Source organism: Heliangelus exortis, chromosome 25 (genome assembly GCF_036169615.1).
Source record: "Heliangelus exortis chromosome 25, bHelExo1.hap1, whole genome shotgun sequence".
NCBI lineage: Eukaryota > Metazoa > Chordata > Aves > Apodiformes > Trochilidae > Heliangelus > Heliangelus exortis.
This window is the reverse complement of record NC_092446.1, coordinates 2,833,076-2,849,926: the sequence shown is the minus strand read 5'-3', so window position 1 is coordinate 2,849,926 and position 16,851 is coordinate 2,833,076. Positions and strand designations below refer to the sequence as shown.

At 48.9% G+C, this 16,851-nt stretch overlaps 1 protein-coding gene across 4 annotated transcripts in view; it reads left to right on the top strand.

The window, feature by feature from the left end:
• The first annotated feature begins 2,856 nt into the window (after nucleotides 1-2,856).
• Nucleotides 2,857-16,851, top strand: part of KCTD20 (potassium channel tetramerization domain containing 20) — a 28,423-nt gene continuing 14,428 nt past the window's right edge. Inside the window, exons 1-2 of one of the 4 annotated variants that reach the window (XM_071768626.1) lie at nucleotides 2,857-2,935; nucleotides 6,530-6,584. Coding sequence is in view for 1 of the 4 variants with exons in the window: in XM_071768625.1 (XP_071624726.1) it covers nucleotides 14,858-14,868 (11 nt within the window). In the remaining 3 variants the exon portion in view is untranslated. Of the gene's footprint in view, nucleotides 2,936-6,529; nucleotides 6,585-8,243; nucleotides 8,375-14,725; nucleotides 14,869-16,851 lie in introns of those variants that run through there. The other 3 variants (XM_071768628.1, XM_071768627.1, XM_071768625.1) reach the window with 3 other exon arrangements.

Genomic DNA, 16,851 nt, shown 5'->3' with positions numbered 1-16,851 from the left:
TTTCTCACCAGTACAGGGACAGAAAGGGGAAGGTCCTGGAACCACGGCCATGAGGAGGGAGCAGTGATGCTGGAGCAGAACTAAAGCAGAACTAAAAGCCTGGGGACACAGCAGGGACTGACTGGTTTATCCATCCCAGAAGATGGAAAAATCCAAGGGAGAGTGGTTCCCCCCCAGGGACCTCTCTGGGATGCTCCCCACACAAAGCTTGGGAACAGGACAGACAGGATTGAGGATGGACATCAGGAGAAGCCTCCTCTGCAGGGCCAACCTCAAAAGGGTGTCCAGAGGGGTTGGGGATCCCCATCCTTGGTGATGAAGAAGCCAAAACCAGAGGCTGGAGGTTCTGGAGTGTTAAGAGAACCACGAGGACCTTTGGGCCACCTCCAGCCACCTGGGCACAACGTGACCTAAAGTGTCCCAAGTGAGGAGGTGTTGGGGACAGCCCCAGCTCCCCACGTGTCCCCCTCCATGTCCATACAACACGTGGCCTCAGTGGGAACCTCCTGGCTTGGCTGTTCAGTGCCTCTGATCCAGGTGCTGGGCACCAACCCCCAGAGCAAATCCTGATGTGCCAGGGGAGGTTTAGGTTGGACATTAGAAAGAATTTCTTTCTGGAGAGGGTGCTCAGCCATTGGAATGGGCTGCCCAGGGAAGGGGTGGATTCTCCATCCCTGGAGATATTTCCAAAGAGCCTGGATGTGGCACTCAGTGCCATGGGCTGGGAACCACGGGGGGAGTGGAGCAAGGGTTGGACTTGGTGATCTCTGAGGTCCCTTCCAACCCAGCCAATTCTGTGATTCTATGATGATTCTCTTTTCCCCCAGAGAATTCTCTTTTCCCCCAGCCCTGGGACTGATTTCTCAGCAGATGATCAGTGCAAGAGAGCAGCAGGCCCCAGCAGCCCTGCTGAAGCAGAGGGTGATGACCTCCAGGGAATGAGGAGTCTTGCAAATCTTCCCTTGGGACCTCTCCCCCCAGCTCTGGATTTCAGTCGTGGCAAAAATCCCCATCTCCTCTCTGCTCTCCCCCCACCCACACTGAGACCCCCCCGTGCTCGTGGTGGTTCCTGAGCTGTTTACTGAAAGGGTTGGGTCCTGGATCCAGGAAAGCAGCAGCTTTACAGCCTTCCTGCCTCTCTTTATGGCAGGGAGAAGGGACCCAGTGCTCCCAGAAGGGCACCAGGGTTTCCTGGAAGCATGGAAAGCATTGCTCTCTGCAGCCCATCCTCACAAAGGTGACCTTTGATTTTATTTTTTTTTCCTCACCCCTCTAAGATCCTGACAGTGATCTTCAGGCTTTGCTTCTTTTCACATCATGACAAGAAGGACATTTTGGGGCTGGAGCGTGGCCAGAGAAGGGAAATGGAACTGGGGAAGGGTCTGGAGAAGTTCTGAGGGTCCTGGGGGTGTTGATCCTGGAGCAGAGGAGGCTGAGGGGAGACCTTCTGGCTCTCTGCAACCCCCTGAGAGGAGGTTGGAGCCAGGGGGGGTCGGGCTCTGCTCCCAAGGAACAAGGGATGGGACAAGAGGAACTTTTGGCCTCAAGTCGTGCCAGGGGAGGTTTAGGTTGGAGCTGGGGAAGAATTTCTCTCTGGAAAGGGTTGTCAGGGCCTGGAAATGTTAAAAAAATGAGGAGATGTGGCACTTTGGGACATGGCTTCGTGGGCATGGGTGAGGTTGGACTTGGAGGTCTCCAACCTTTATGATTCCATGAAGGAATTTAAAGGAGACCCCTCTGTGGCTGTCCCAGCAGCCTGGAGCTCCAGCCAGGCCTGAGCCAGGCAGGTATCTCAGCACTCTCCCACCCTTAATCCCAGAAGCAGCCCCTTAGGAGAGGGGCAGAGCACAGCACCCAGCTGCAGGGTGAGTTCATCCTCTGACCAGGGCTCAGGGACAGAGCAAAAACTCCCGTGGAGATTTGGCCCCAGCTCGGGTGCTCCAATCCTCTGCCCCACACCCACTGGGAGGATGGAGCAGGTGTGGACCTGAAACACCCAAACTGAGAGAGCAAAACCCATCCTGTTCCCTCCTGGAGGACAGAGGAGGGAGGAGGAGACCAGCCCGGGTGTTCACTCGCGTTTTTAGGGCTGGGGGAAGAGTTTCTGGGTGAGTTGTGCTAAGGAAGTCCCAGAGATGCCACAGCTTTGGCTGGATTTGGCAAAGCTTTGGCAGGTTTTGAATCCCTGAGGGAGGATCCCGGGATGCTGTGGGGATGCGGGGGGGATGCGGGGGATGAGGGGGATGTTTTGGGGATGCTGTGGGGATGCTGTGAGGATGCGGGGGATGCGAGGGGGATGCGGGGGATGCTGTGGGGATGCGGGGGGGATGTGGGGGGGATGCGGGGGGATGCGGGGGGAATGCGGGGGGATGCGGGGGGATGCGGGGGATGCTGTGGGGATGCGGGGGGGATGCGGAGGGATGCGGGGGGGATGCGGGGGATGCTGTGGGGATGCGGGGGGATGCTGTGGGGATGCGGGGGGGATGGGGGGGGATGCGGGGGGAATGCGGGGGGATGCGGGAGGGATGCGGGGGGATGCGGGGGGATGCGGGGGATGCTGTGGGGATGCGGGGGGGATGCGGAGGGATGCGGGAGGGATGCGGGGGATGCTGTGGGCATGCGGGGGGGATGCGGGGGGATGCGGGGGGGATGCGGGGGATGCGGGGGGATGCTGTGGGGATGCTGTGAGGATGCTGTGAGGATGCGGGGGGGATGCGGGGGGATGCGGGGGGATGCGGGGGGATGCGGGGGGGATGCGGGGGTTGCTGTGGGGATGCGGGTGGGATGCGGGGGATGCGCAGGTCCCGGGTACCGCCCTTAGTCCCGCCCCCCTCGGCCTCTGATTGGCCAGCGCGTCCTGACTGCGGGACCAATCAAAGAGCGGCGCGGCCCCGCCCTGCGCCCGCCTGAGGGAGCGGCCTGGCTGAGGGACGCGGTGAGTGAGGCCCAGGGGGAGGCGGGGGGGGCTTTTCCTCACCCCCCGTGGGGCTCAGGGACACCCGTGGGGTCTTCCCTGCCCTCTGGAGGGCTCGGTGGGTGGCTGTGGGGGGCCTCTTTTTGGCTCTCTGTGAAGGGGCCTTCCCGGGCCTGCTCTGGGCCTGGCGCGGCCGTGTCAGGCGCTGTGCCCGGGCAGGGGGCACCTCGGGGCCGGGTTTTTGCTGCTTTTGCTGCTTTAGGGGACGATGTCTGAGGGACCCCGGGGCTGTCGGTGGCGTCAGGGTGGATCCCATTGTTCTGTCTGGGCTCTGGAGGGCCCATGGGGTAAAGGAGGGTAAGGGGGGGCCGCCTGTGGGCGCCCGGGGCCTTCTCTGTCCCTGTGTGGGGCTGGGGATGCTTCCCCTGCTCTGTTTGCCTGGAGCAGAGGCTTTTGTGCCCTCTCCTCCGCTCTGTGTCTGCCAGGAGGCCGGGACTGTTGTTACCCCTTGAGCTGGTGCTGCAGCTCTGCATTTGGGACACGTCCCCCCCTTCCCCCTGGGTGTGTGTGAGGCCTCGAGGCTGTGCCCAGTGCCCTGTGGGGAGGTTGCTGCTCGTTATCAACCCCCCCCAAGAGGAGGAAGCAGCCTCTCAGGGTGCTGATGGGTCGTGCTGCCCCTCTATGTGTGTCCTGGGGTCGTGGGCTGGTGCATTATTATTATTGATCATGTTTCTGGGCTTGAATGTGCTGTGCCTTTCCTCCTGTCTGGCCTCACTCTGCTTTGAAAGGGAGCAGCTGTTCCCGAGGTACAATAAGGGAGCCCTCAGCCTGCTTCTGCTCCTGGGAACCACTCTGTGTCCTGATTTCCCCTCTCTCTGCTCTTGCTCTCTGCTGCCTGCTCAGTCACCTTGGGCTTTTCAGGAAAAAGGTAACAAGAATGCTGGCAGTCTGGGGTATAAACCTGGGAGGCTGAGAACACATCTCTGGAGGCAGAGTTTGTCGAGGTTGTGGCAGCAAACCCCAGATCCTCTTGTAGCAGCAGGTTGTGGCTTTAAAGCTGAAAACTCACCTGAGCTCCTGCCTTATCCTCCCTGGCATCAGCAGCAATCACCAAGTGTTAATTAGCAGGAGGCTGGGTCAGGGAATCAAGGGAAAGGCTCAGCTCTGCCTTTTTGGGGTGTGTCCTTGGTTACCCCCTGCCTGCTGAGAGTCCCCTGGGTTTAAGGGTTATAAATACTCAGGGTTCAGAAGATGAAAACTCAGGGTTTGCAGTGATGAAAGTGAAAAAGCATCAGAGCAGTGAATCTCTGGGTTCAAAAATTCTGGGTTAGTCTGGAGGCAAAGCTGCCTGTAGGAGTTGTTATTCTGCAGACTGGGTTAAAAATTCCTTTTTTGCAGGTAGAGCAATTTTCTTTAGGAAAACAGAAAAGCTTTACTGAAACAAATAGACTGGTGCTCTTTACAACATTATGGCACTAAAAAAAAAAAAAGGCTCTGTTGCAAAGCAGCCTGGGTTGCTTGTCCTGACACAATTGTTTTTATTTTCTGTAATAACATCCAGGTGAGAGGCTCTTCTCTGGTCTGATTTGGTTGGTGCAGACTAATCCTCAAGTGAGATCTGTGCAGAAAACTCTGCCCAGACCTGTTTCAGCTTCTCTTAAAGCAATTAAGAAAACCTGGAAGTCAGGCATGGCAGTGAAGAGGTGTGTGCTGTTAGCTGAGTTGGTGTTTGTTTCAAAGGAGACTTCTTTGCAGCAGATGAAATGCTTTTGGATCCCTTCAGTGCTGTTTTTTGCTGCTGTTCTTGAAGGGGAAGAATTTTCTGTTTGATTTGGGCTTAAAACTGGAGTGATCTTTCTGGTAGGAGCTCATCCCATCCTCAGGGTGGGTTTGGAGCTTTCAGTTTGTAGTTATTTTGGATAAAGTTGAGCCCATCAGGCTGCAGGTGTCTGGAAGAAGTTGGGAGTCAAAAGGGCTAAAATAAAATTTGTTTATTTACTGCTCACCCTTGGTGAGCAACAAGTTCCAGCAGAGACATCTGAGCTGTTAGATCTAAATTGCATGAACCTCCAGGGGGAAAAGTGCTTGGGTATTTTGGAGCTTTTGTTGTTTCTTTTTGTTTTCTGGAAAAGTTTTGGGACAGTTCTTTGAGTGGAAGGAATTCCAGAGCCTCAAAAGCAGGAAGCCTCATCACTGGTGCTAACAGAAATGTTTTGTCTGAGTTCCACCTGAGTGTGACCAGTCTAAAATGACTTTATTTTTCTGTGCTCCAGCCTTACCTGAGCTGCCCACAGCACTGATCTTTGTTGCCTTCCCCAAAGTATTTTTTAACCATCAGAATTGAGCAACCTTCATTCTTTTGCTGATTTGATCAGAAATCTGATCTTACCTCAGGCTTTTTGAGGTGTCTTCAGAGCTGGGCTTGTTCAGGCCTGTCTTCTGGATCCATGAGGTTTGCATAACCACTGTCCCTGAATTTTTTGCTCAGGAGATTGTAACATTTGGTGTGTGGTGGCTCTGCCTGCCTGTGCAGGTGATGAGGAGAATCACCTCTGGCTTTATTAGTTGATGCTTGCAGCACAAAACTGGGGGCATGTTGGGATGTGTTTGTCACTCAACCTCCTCTTGAACTCATTCCCTGTGCCCATGACAGGCAGCCAAGTGCTTGGTGCACCTGGTAGCAGAGTACTTAAAGGAAGCAGAGTAAAATATTGTTTAAAATCCACTTTAAATCCCTGAAAAGCCACAAGTAGCAAATAGAATCAGCAGAAAATCTGGGTGTAGAGCGAGGTCAACAACACTTCCCCCTTTGTCTTGAATTTGCTGGAAGATTTCAGTGCTCTTAGCAATGTCCACCCCCTTCATCCCCTTTTGCTGAAAGCTCTGATCACCAAGGAATATTGGGCAAGCAGCAGGGAGCTGGGTACAGTGTTCATAATTGCATCACAGTGTTGCAGTCCTGTTATGAAAGTCCCTGCATGATGACAGCCTGGCTCAGCAGCCACACAACCTGTGGAAGGAGACTTAGAGCTCCCTGAAATAGCACAGACCTGTGCAGCCTCTTGTTGTTCCATCTGCTTGCCAGGGAAGGGTCTAAAAGCTCTGCCTCCTGCTAGAGAGTGAAATCTTGTTTAAGAAATGCAAAATGAGCCTCCCTAAAACTTCAGCTGAGGAATGAATTCTGGAACTGCTGTGTTCTGCTTGGAGATTCCCAGAGGAAAGGATGGACAATGAGCTCTTTCTTTGCAGGAAAAATGCTGAACTGGTGCCTGCTGATAAAGGCCACTTCAGCTGTCTAAAGGATCTCCTGATTTTTAAGTGAATTGCTTAATAGAGAGTAAATTTAGTTAGAGGATCAGTGCATTACTGGCTGCTTCAGCCCATATCTGCCCAAGAAACACAATAAAACCTTTCTGTGGGGAAATGGAAAGGGGTGGGGAGCCACCACCATTTCCTCTCTCTCTGTCTTCATAAATAGCATGGCCAGAGCTAATGATGAGTTCAGAAATTACCAGTTTAGTAAAATTAACATTCTCTAATGAAGCAATGTGATTGCAATACCTTTTATTTTGGGGGACTTGGCCAGACTGCTGATGAGAACCCCTCTGATTTCAGGTTCCTGATGCCAGCATGCCAGTCAGCTAGAGCTTGGGGACCATCATTTACCAAGGTTGGTACAAGTTTGGTTTTTGGATGGCTTTTCCATGTGAAATGTCTACTGAGCAGCCTTCCCTGTCCTGAAAAATCCCCAAATTTCATTGTCAGTCACACAGCTACCTCAGGCTGATCCCATCTGCATCCTGAGGATGCATCAGCCTTCCAGTGCTGGTTTCTTACTGGTGTCTGTAGAGAGAAGCTGGGATTCCTGATCCAGGCAGCTCAGGTGAGATGAGTCCAACCCTAGGGCAAACAGGGAGTGTGGAAACATTCCTGGTGCAGCCCTGGGGAAAAGAAGGCACCCACTGCTGCTTGAGGAGCACCCAAGGGAGGGATTCCATCCCACCTGCAGCATGGAGCAGGGCAGGGGGCAAAACTGCAGAAAATTGTAGTTTTCTGAGGTGAGAGTGACTGATCTGACATCCTGGTTGTGCTGCCTGTGTTCCCTTGGGAAGCTGGGGCAGCTCCCAGCTGAGAGGGAGCCCTGGCTGTGTCTGTGTGGTGGGAGGAGAGGCTGAGGAGCAGTGGTTTTGAGGGCTGAAGGCTCTGCAGCTTTCCAGAGAAAGGGAAATCATAACAGGAGGGCAGAAATGAGGAATATCTCCTGGAATCTGGAGGTTTGGTTGGTTGGTTTGGTGTTGGGCTTTTTTTTTGTGCTCAAGACCTTGTTATTTAGCCCTGTCCCAGGGAACTGGTGACTGGGATTCCTTGGCAGACTGGGAACCCAAACTGGGTTGTGATGTAGCAGAACCACAAAGGCAACGTGGGCTTTCACCTGGGTGTGTGAGAGGAGCCTGGAACAGGGGAATAATTCCAGGTGCTGGGAGTAACTGCAGTCCTGGGACTTCCCTTCTCATGGCTTCAGCTTTCAGGGCTGTTTCTCTTCCTGCCTCTTGTTGCAGTTCCAATTTTTGTCAGTGTGTCCTCTGACCCAAGCACAGACCATATGCTGGGTCTGGTTATATATTTTATTTTTTTTTTTGCTCTGTTTGTCAGAGCACACAAGGACATTTGAAGGGCAGCTGTTTGGTCAGCACAGCCCTGAAATTCAGGAGGAAAACCTTGGCTGAAGGGGCACTGACCAAGTGTAACATTCAGTAATTCCAGCTGTAATGACTGGGGTGGTTTTCTTCTCTGTTTTTTGCCCACTTGAACAATTTCAAGTGTGTTTTGTGCACAAAAATGGTGTTAATCCACTGATTGCTCCTGAGTGTGGGAATGTCCAGGCACTGCATCAGTTTTGCTACTAAAAACATAATTTCAAATATGAACACAAGTTCATACAGGTCACCTGCAGGGACTGGGAACTGGACCATGTTGCATGAAGCCCCTGACAGAGCAATGGGGAACTAATGAGTCAGCAATTTACTCTGGGAATCAGAACTGCCTGGGATCCAATGCTCTTTGCCAAAAGAAGCAAAAAGGGCTGAAGGAAAAGTCTGATAGAGATAAAAGAGAGCACAGCTCTGCTTGCCCAGTCTGGCTTTGCACTTTGTGGACAAATAATATGGCTTAAAATTCCTTAGTCATCCTTCTAGTGGCAGGAGTGGGGGTTACAATGAGATGAATGCAACTACCAGCTAACTACCTGTTGTAAAGCAGCACCACATCCCTGACCTGTGTGTTGGGGTGTAGTAATTTAGCCCATTGAAAGAGAGATTGTTTTTTTCAGAAGGAAGTGGAGCTGGGCAGCCATAAAAATAACAGAACTGCTGAACTCTGTGCCTGGTGCTCCTCAGTGTGAGGATGTGCAGGAGGAGTGGCAGCAATCAGCAGAGGTGTGTAATGATTCACTGCTGCCAGGTAATGCTGTCTGTGTGGGAAGTTTTGGCAATGATAAAACACATCAGGAGGCAAAAAGGCTGAGGCCACACTTAAGGAAAGAAGAGTTTACACCAGAAATATTATGCTGGCTCTGGGAGCCCAGCTCTGCTGGGACAACAGCTCCTTCTGTTTCCTGAAACTAACCTGAATCCTCATGATGCCACAGGACGTCCTGATAAAGGTCTTCATTCAGTAAATGCCCCAACTTTAGTGATTTTCTCAGCTTAATAATAATTTGGTTTATTTTTTCTGTTTAGCTGGAATGATTCTGGTTCTTGTTTTGTTAACTTGGAGGAACTGTGAAAGCTCCTCAGAGGGGAAAGGCAGGGAGAAATAGTTTGCAGCTCCTGCAGCAGCAGAGTTTCTTGTAGGAGGGGATATCAGCAGTGGGGATTTTACAGGTTTAATACCATCACCTGCTTCAGCTCAACTGGAACACATAATGGAGGAAAACAGACTAGGGAGGCTTCCCCCCATGTGAAACCCAGCTAATTTCTCCTTCCTCTGGCTGAGTGGATTAAAACTCGTGGCATTGCATAATCCCCAGCCAGGGAAAAGGTTACATCTGCCTGGAATGTTATCACTTGGGAGTTCTGAATGAGTTCCCTAATCCATTGACAGAAATGTTCAGCAGACACTTGCCAGCCTCCTGGTAGCCTAATGGTTTTTGAGAGGACTGCTCCTGGGCTGGTGTTAGGGACTGGTACAGACTCAGGAGGTGGAGGTTTAGGATGGCAAAGGTGATTTTATACAATATGCAAATACAGCTTTTAGAAAAAGACTTAAAAAAAAAAAAACAAACAACTTTTCCATTAAAGAAAATCACTGCATGTGTTGGGAAAACACTCTTTGGAGGTTTTCAAAAAGTCTGATTTCTTTCTTGGAGCTTTGCTCAGGAGACCAACTAGGGAATAGAGAGGCAAAAAAAAAGATTATTTATATTTCAGGAAGTGCTGGTTTATTTTTACAATTCAGTTAATACATATGAGCACAATCTTTTCTTCAGGCTGTTTCTATAGAATCTACTTTGTTCTTTTTCTTTTCAGACCAAACTGCAAATCTTAAAAATAGTATTATCCAGTGACTCCAAATCAGCTGGTTCAGGTGCATTTGTGAAATGGCTTAGCTTTAATACAAAGCACCTCAAAAACTCAACTTTTTTGCTCATATCCCCAGTTTTGATGAGATCCATTCTTCTGGTAGCTCTGTATGAGTCATGTTGGACCAGACAGGTCTTAGCTTTTACCTTTAATGCTTCTTATTTTGGATGAGGCTGCACTCAGGGCAAATTAAAACCTTTTTTGGCTATTGATCCAAAGGCTTCCATCCTGATGCTGTGCTAATGGAGAAAAATACCAGTGCTGGGTGTTTTTTGGGTATGTGTGAGCAGCAGGTGGGTGAGGAGGCTTTCTCACTGTCACCTCCCAAACAGTCCCTGCATTTCAGCCCCTGTCCCATGTCCCTCTCTGTTGTCAGGTGGAGGGCTGAGGCTGTGCTCAGACATTCTGTCCTGGCTGCTGTGATTCTGCATCACTGCTCTGTGATGTGTCTGTCTCAGAAGGACCTAAAGGAAGGGATTTGATAGTGAGGAAATGGTATTTTTGTGGGGTTTGGCTGTCAGACCTGAGGAGCAGTGATAAACAGCTGGTCCTGAGCTTTGGATGTGCTGTGCAAGGCACTGAAGTGAAACCAGGGTCGTTGTGTCTGGTACCTACTGGTGGCTGAGCAACAGGGGAGCTGGATTTCTGGGGATTGGTAATTACAAAGCTGTGGAGAGCTTAGTGCATTAGGGCTGTGCTATATTTAAATGGTACCCTGCCTGTCAGGCAGCCCTATTACAAAATGTTCTTTGCCAAGATCATAGGGTGAGCCTCTCCTTTTAAAAAGCTGCTTTTGAAAATTAGTGAATATGCCATGGCTGTGGCACCTGCATCTCTCTTCACTTCGTGCTGTTAAGTCCTTCCAAGACCATTTGAAAGGTGTTGCAGGCAACCGTGGGAAATGCCACTTCCCTTGCACTTCTGAAAGATGAAACTGTTCTTAAAGCAGAAAACAGACCCTTCTCCAGCTCCTCCCCCTGTGTGCTGCACACACTTAGTGCTATCTTTAATTAGGAGACTGCCCCAGCTGAATTAAAAATAACAATTCCAAACAAAACCTCCCATGAACTCAGGCAGCTGGACTGACAGCCCTGAGACTGCAAAGCTTTGCTCATCCCTCAGAGAGGAGCTGGAGCCCTGGCACTCAGCACCCACCTGCTGAGGGTTCTCCCCAGGTGAGTTTTGGTCCAGGTTTTTGCCAAGAGGTTGACTTAGTGATGATCTTCCCTTGCCACACTGACAACAGCAAACTGAAAATGCAGGCCATGGGAAGAGCTCTGAAATGTCCTGGGTTTGGTTGCATCTGCTCAGGACTGAGTTGAAATCCTAGGGTGAGAGAGAGCTGCTTTGTCCAGTAGTAGAGCCTTTAATTAGCAGGCTCTGCAGTAGGTCTTGTTTTCTTAAGGCTTGATTAAAATAATGCAGAAGCTCTACTACTGGAGGCTGCTAATTTAGTTCTGAATCCCTTGGATTATCCAGCAGAAGAGTTGGAATAAAATTCCTTCCAAGGACAGGCTTTGAAGACCATCAAACAAATGACTTTTTGACAAACCCTGGCTTTTCTTCTGCTTTCTGCATTTGAGCTCAACACTCACAAAGGCAGCTGCAATTTTGGAGGAGCTGGAGTGGACTGTTCTGGAATACATTTCCATTTTAGAGCTTTCCATTTTCAAGAGCAACCTTATTCAGTGCCCAAATGAGCACCTTTGCTCTACACAAACACCTCATTATGAGTGTTGAAATAGGCATCATCTCTGCTGTTTCAATTTGGTATTTTTCTTAGTGGTATTTTCCCTTTTTTTTTTTTTTAACTTCCATAAAATATGCCTCCAGTTCCTGCCTAATTGTGCTGAACCATGACATTAGGCAAGTATTTTTATGAATTATTAGTCAGGTATGAAAGAATGTCATGGAATATTCTTAGAAAGTGTTCTAACTCTGCTTCAGATGTAAAATACTTATCCAGCCATGTAAACAAAGTGAGAGGTGCCCAGGTCCCTAACCCTTCATTATTTTGAAATCTTGAGCAAGATGTTTTTAAGTTCTTGAAAATAAGGTATCAAGTTCTCTGTGGACATGAGTTGACAGAGTGCTAGTGGTTGGCTTTACCTTGCTGAAACTTTAGCTCCTGCCTCCCTAAAAATAAATCAAGATGTGCTCTTCCTGAAGAGCTGTAATTGTGCTAAATAAAAATCTTCTGTTTATTTTGCTTTTTATTTTACTTTTGGGTTACTTCAGTGTAACTTGCACAGTTTACTCTGTAGCTGCACTCTGAAAGGTCAACCTCGTGTTTGGTTTGGGGTTTTTTTTATTGTCTCCATCTTCATAGAATCACAGAATGGCTGAGGTTGGAAGGGACCTTAGAGCTCATCTCCCCCAACCCCCTGCCATGGGCAGGGACACCTCTCATCCAGACAAGGATGCTCTGAGCCCCATCCAGCCTGGCCCTGGACACCTCCAGAGAGGGGGCAGCCACAGCTTCTCTGGGCAATCTGTTCCAGAGTCTCACTACCCACCTCCTGAAGAACTTCTTCCTAATATCTGGTCTAAACTTCTCCTTCAGTTTAAATCCATTTCCCTTTTCCCATCATGGGACACTCCTATGAAAAGTCCTTTTCCAGCCTTCCTGGAGGTTCCCTTCAGGGACTGGAAAGCAGCTCTAAGGTCCCCCCAGAGTCTTCTCTTCTCCAGTCTGAACAATCCCAGCTCCTGCAGCCTTTCCTCATAGTAGGGTTGCTCCAGTCCTGTTTTAATCTGAATTAAACTTGCTCAGTTGTTTCTCCAGCCATCCCTGCCAGGCTTCACTTTGTGCCTCTGCTGATGCAGAGTGTCCCAGCCCTGTGGCACAGCTGGAGCTTTGGTGGCTTCCAGCCCCTGCTGCACCCACTGCCCTGGGGAGACACTGCCTGGTGGGGTTCCTGCTGGGTAGGGGTCTGTGCCAGCCTGGCTCCTGCCAACCTGACCAAAGATCTCCTCTGCTGGGCTCTGACACTTGAGTTTTCCCAAGCCTGAGCCTCCTCATCCTCATGGACACAATTGGGGCTGGTTTTCCACCTTGTGCTCATCCCTGTCCCCCTTGTGCAGCCCTCCTCAGGCCCTGAGGTGGATCAGAGCTTACTCAGATTCATCAATAGGCACTGAGCTCCTCCTGACTGTGAAACTATTTTTTTTTTTTTTTCAAGACTGGAAAATTTACTTTCAAATTTAGTTGCATTTCATTAATCAGAATGCAGCTTCCATGCTTAGTTTTGGTTTGTTGGGTGTTTGGGTTTTTTTCCCTGCTGAATGCTCTGTTATTCTGAAGCCTCTTTGGTGAATGGCTGCTGGAACTGCATTAAACTTTCAAAACTCTGCCTTCTATTGTTAGGTTTTCAAGCTGCTGCTGTGCAATTGGTTAAAAGTGAATGGCAGTTGGAGTTGAGGCAGATGAGCTGGGATCGAGTTGGAAGTTACTTGTTGGGATCCCTTCCAGAGGAGGAAGGTGGAGTTTGAGCTGCTCACAGCCTTTCTAAAATAAGAGTCAAAGCAAGTAGGTGCTTTTTGCTATAGAAACTAAAGCTCTGTGGGGAAGTTTTGGTTAAGGCTGAATATTCTCCCAGCCCAATGTTCTGCTGTAAAATAATCCACTCCTATGAAAGCTGTTTGTGTTTTTCAGTGTGCACTGATTCTTTATACACAAATGCTCATCTTAGGAGGATCCACAGCTGGTTGTGGGATGTTTATCCTCTGTGGTGCTGCAGGTTGGGTGCTGGGTCCCTGCATTGCAGCTCAGAGCTGCAGGTGATGGTGGCAGCAGCTCCATCCAGGGCTCCAGACCCTGTCTGCAGTCCCTGCCTCTCCTGGGGTCACTGTGGTGAGGAGACAGGAGGGGTTATGGGGTGTTCAGCCCCCCAGTAGTGAGCTGAAGTGTTAATTTGTCTCCTCCTTGCTGATTTTAGGGGTGAATGCTCCTACTTCATGCTTTGGAAATGCCCTGCTCTCCAGCACTGGGTGCTCTCTGGGGGTTTTTATGGTCCTGAGTGGTGGCACCCACCCTCCCCTGGCATGGGGGAACAACCTTTGTGCCTGGAGGCTGCTGCTTATTTTTTCTATCTCCCAAACCTCCCCTGCAGGCTGCAAGTGCTTGACTGCACCTCTGTCTGGACAGACTAGATAACTGGGTGCTGAAGAATTAAAAGCTTGCCCCCAGAGCAGAGGTAACACCAAGTGCTTGCAATGTGTTGTAGTGAATGAGTGACCCCTTGGTTTTCTGATGCTGGATTGAGGGGGGTTTCAGTCAGGTGTCTCTTCAGGTACCTTCCATTAGTCAGGTGCTAGGTAATGATCAGACTGAAACCTGTCAGTGCACACACATTTTGTATCACTGGGGTGAGTCAGGATGAAAATATTTCCCTGCTTTAGGTTTTATTTGCATTAAAATAACACATTATTGGTGCCATACACTTAACCCTGAGGTTCTGTGAACTTCTGCTTGGAGCAGCCAGTGAGAAATCCAGAGGCATCTTAGGGGAAAGCATTGGGAAGAAACAGAAGAGATGGATTTAATATTTTGAACTGGCAGAAGGGGACATTTCCAGGTAGCATCAGTGTGGGAGGGCTCTGCCATGCTGTGCACAGGCACCCAAGCACTGGGATAAGGTGCTGGGTTTTTTGGGGAGGGGGTTCATTAGCAATCTATTTCATGGGACCTGACATACCAAAATCACTCATTTTGTCCTCAGTTTCTGTCAATTTATTTGGGCCCAGGTCCAAGGTCTTCTGGCCTCAGGACTGTGTATGCACTTGGCTATCTCCATATTCAGGAATTCTGGTAGTTAATTCCTTTCTGCCTGTGTAAGGGCTGGGTGGCAGATGAGGAGCAGGAGGGTTTTGAACCATACAGCATCAAGAGTTTAATAAACCTGCACCTTTTTACCACTTGATTCCTTCCAAAACAGGATGAACCAGGGTTCTGGGGAAAAAGGTGGGGTTTTTTGGGTTTTTTGTTTGTTTGTTTGTTTGTTTGTTTGGGGTATTTTTTGTTTTGTTTGTTTTGGTTTTGGTTTTTTTTTTTGTTGGTTGGTTGGTTTTTTGGGGTGGTTTTTTTTTGAGGGGGGAGAGTTTTCCTTAAAATAGGAGACTTAAAATAAAGCTATTTGTTACCATCCAGCTTTCTTGGCTATTCAAACTTTCCGTGAACGAGCCGGGGGGAGAGAGGCAGGACTTTTAAACTGAAATATTTACATGAATCAGACTTCTGGGGTTTGGGGGAGTGACCAGTGCTGCACAAACAGTTTTAAACTGTGGAGCTTTGCTGAGACTTGGTGCTTCCCTCTGTTAAAGGAGGATTTCAGGAGGTTGGTGCTGGTAGCACTGAGAACATATGAGCCGCCAGTAAGTAAGGAGCTGTGTGGTTTGAGAGGGGTTCTTGGCTGAAGGTTTGGATCCAGTTTTACAGTAGGCAACCTGGGTGATGATTTCTGTTCAGTTCTGCTTGCTCTGCAGGTAGATTGGGTTTGGGGTCAGAGGTACTGCTGTCCCCCTGCTTTTTGGTGTAGCTTATTTTTGGGAAGTGTAGGAATTGCTGGGAATTTGAAACTGAGACTAACAGCCAAAGAAAAAAAAAAAGAAAGAAAGCAGCATTTTAAAATCTAAAGGGCTAAGGTCTGGCTTTTATGCTTCATTAAAAGATGTTTGTTTGTTGTTTTGGGTTTTTCTGAAAGCTTTTCAAGTAGTTTTGTAGAAAATGGTGGAACAGAGACTAGAGGGCAAAACTCCTGTGTGCTGCCCTTGCTTCTGTTGATCTTTACAGAAGTATTTGCAGCTTGATCTGACACAGGTGATGACAAAGTGTAACTCATAGGTGTCACCTGGTTTAAAACTTTATTTAGCTCAGTATTCTGTATTTCAGCAGGGGAACATTTGTTTTTCCTGTCTCTAGAGAAGATGATCCTGTTTATATTTGCAACAGCTCATCTTTCAGCAGAGTTTTTCCCTTCACCCTGGTCAGATTTGCACACTCCATCCCTCTGCCTAGAAAAGAGCTCTTCTCTATTCCTGTGGCCAATTTTATTGAAATTGCTGACTGAATTTACTCAGGCAGCACTAGCAGAGCTCCCATTGCTGTGGTGTTAAGCTCTTTACCAGGATGAAGTGGAATAAATATTAATTTTTCAGATGACTGTCTTAAACCCACCAGTGTGAACACTGGAAAGAGGCTTCCTGGGTTCCTCTTCAATCCTTGAGCGTCCCAGGGATGGAAACAGCCCTGGCAAAGCATTAAACTGTTGAATTATTCAGGAATTTTGTTCCTTTCTGTTGTAGGGACACGATTGGGTGCACTTCATCTATTCCAGCTGATGAAGTGTAACTTTCCTGGTTTGGAAAAATTCCTTCAAGTTAATAAATCCCAGCAAGTTTCCTGCATGTTTTAATCTTGGTGACTGTAGGCTGGGGCAAGAGGTGATGGTGTGAGTGTGAACCAGGAGCTGGCAGTGACAGCAGAACCTGATGAGTCTTAAATCAAGGTGTAGATGTGCAGTATTAAACCATGAAAACCAAACTGCAGGCTGCAAGTTTTCAATGGCATTTGTAGAAACAGTGGATTTTTGTTCAGGCTCCAGCAAAGGAGTAAAGTCTGTAAACTTTGCTAACAGTGAAGCACTATGCAGAGAATAGGAGAAAACAATCCAGCATTTCATCAGCTGCCTTGCTGTCTCTTGCCAGAATTTCCAGCCTGTCCTGCATTGCCTCAGTCTTGCTGGACATGCTCTGCCATCTACATTTTCAGGCCAGATGGAAAATGAATCCACTGTATATTGTTAGAGTTCTCTCATAACAAGGGGAAAACCTTTTGGTGGGTGCTTGTTCAACCTGTAAATCCCCCTCTTACTGTCTGTGGCAGAGAACAAAGCCATCAGGGCTTTCCCATCTCATCAGCAGGGATGAGAAAAGCATGTTAAAGGTTCCAGGTGGATTTTCTAGAGTGAATGCACTTTTCTGTTGTCCTCCTGGGATACAGGGATATCTCCAGGTGCCAGGGAGTGGCCCCTCACCTTCTGGAAGAGAAGAACTGATCTCCTGGGCAGCTCTTGTGCTCAAAAGCAAAATAAGAAGTGAGGAGCCACATTTGTACTTGGCAATTGAAAAAATGCCTGGAAACCCCCACCTGCTGATGAAGGAGAGACCCTCTGAATCTTCAGATGTTTAAGGACTGTAGAATTTGGCAGGGAGCAGGATTTGAAAGCAGGATTTCCTTGCTTTGGAAGTGCCTTTATTCTTGTGTAAAGTGCAGTGCTGACAGTGTGAGTCCATCACTTGGCTGTAGTAGCTAAAGAGTTGCTAGGCCTGGCCTGTGTTTAATCCAAGCAGCTTGTA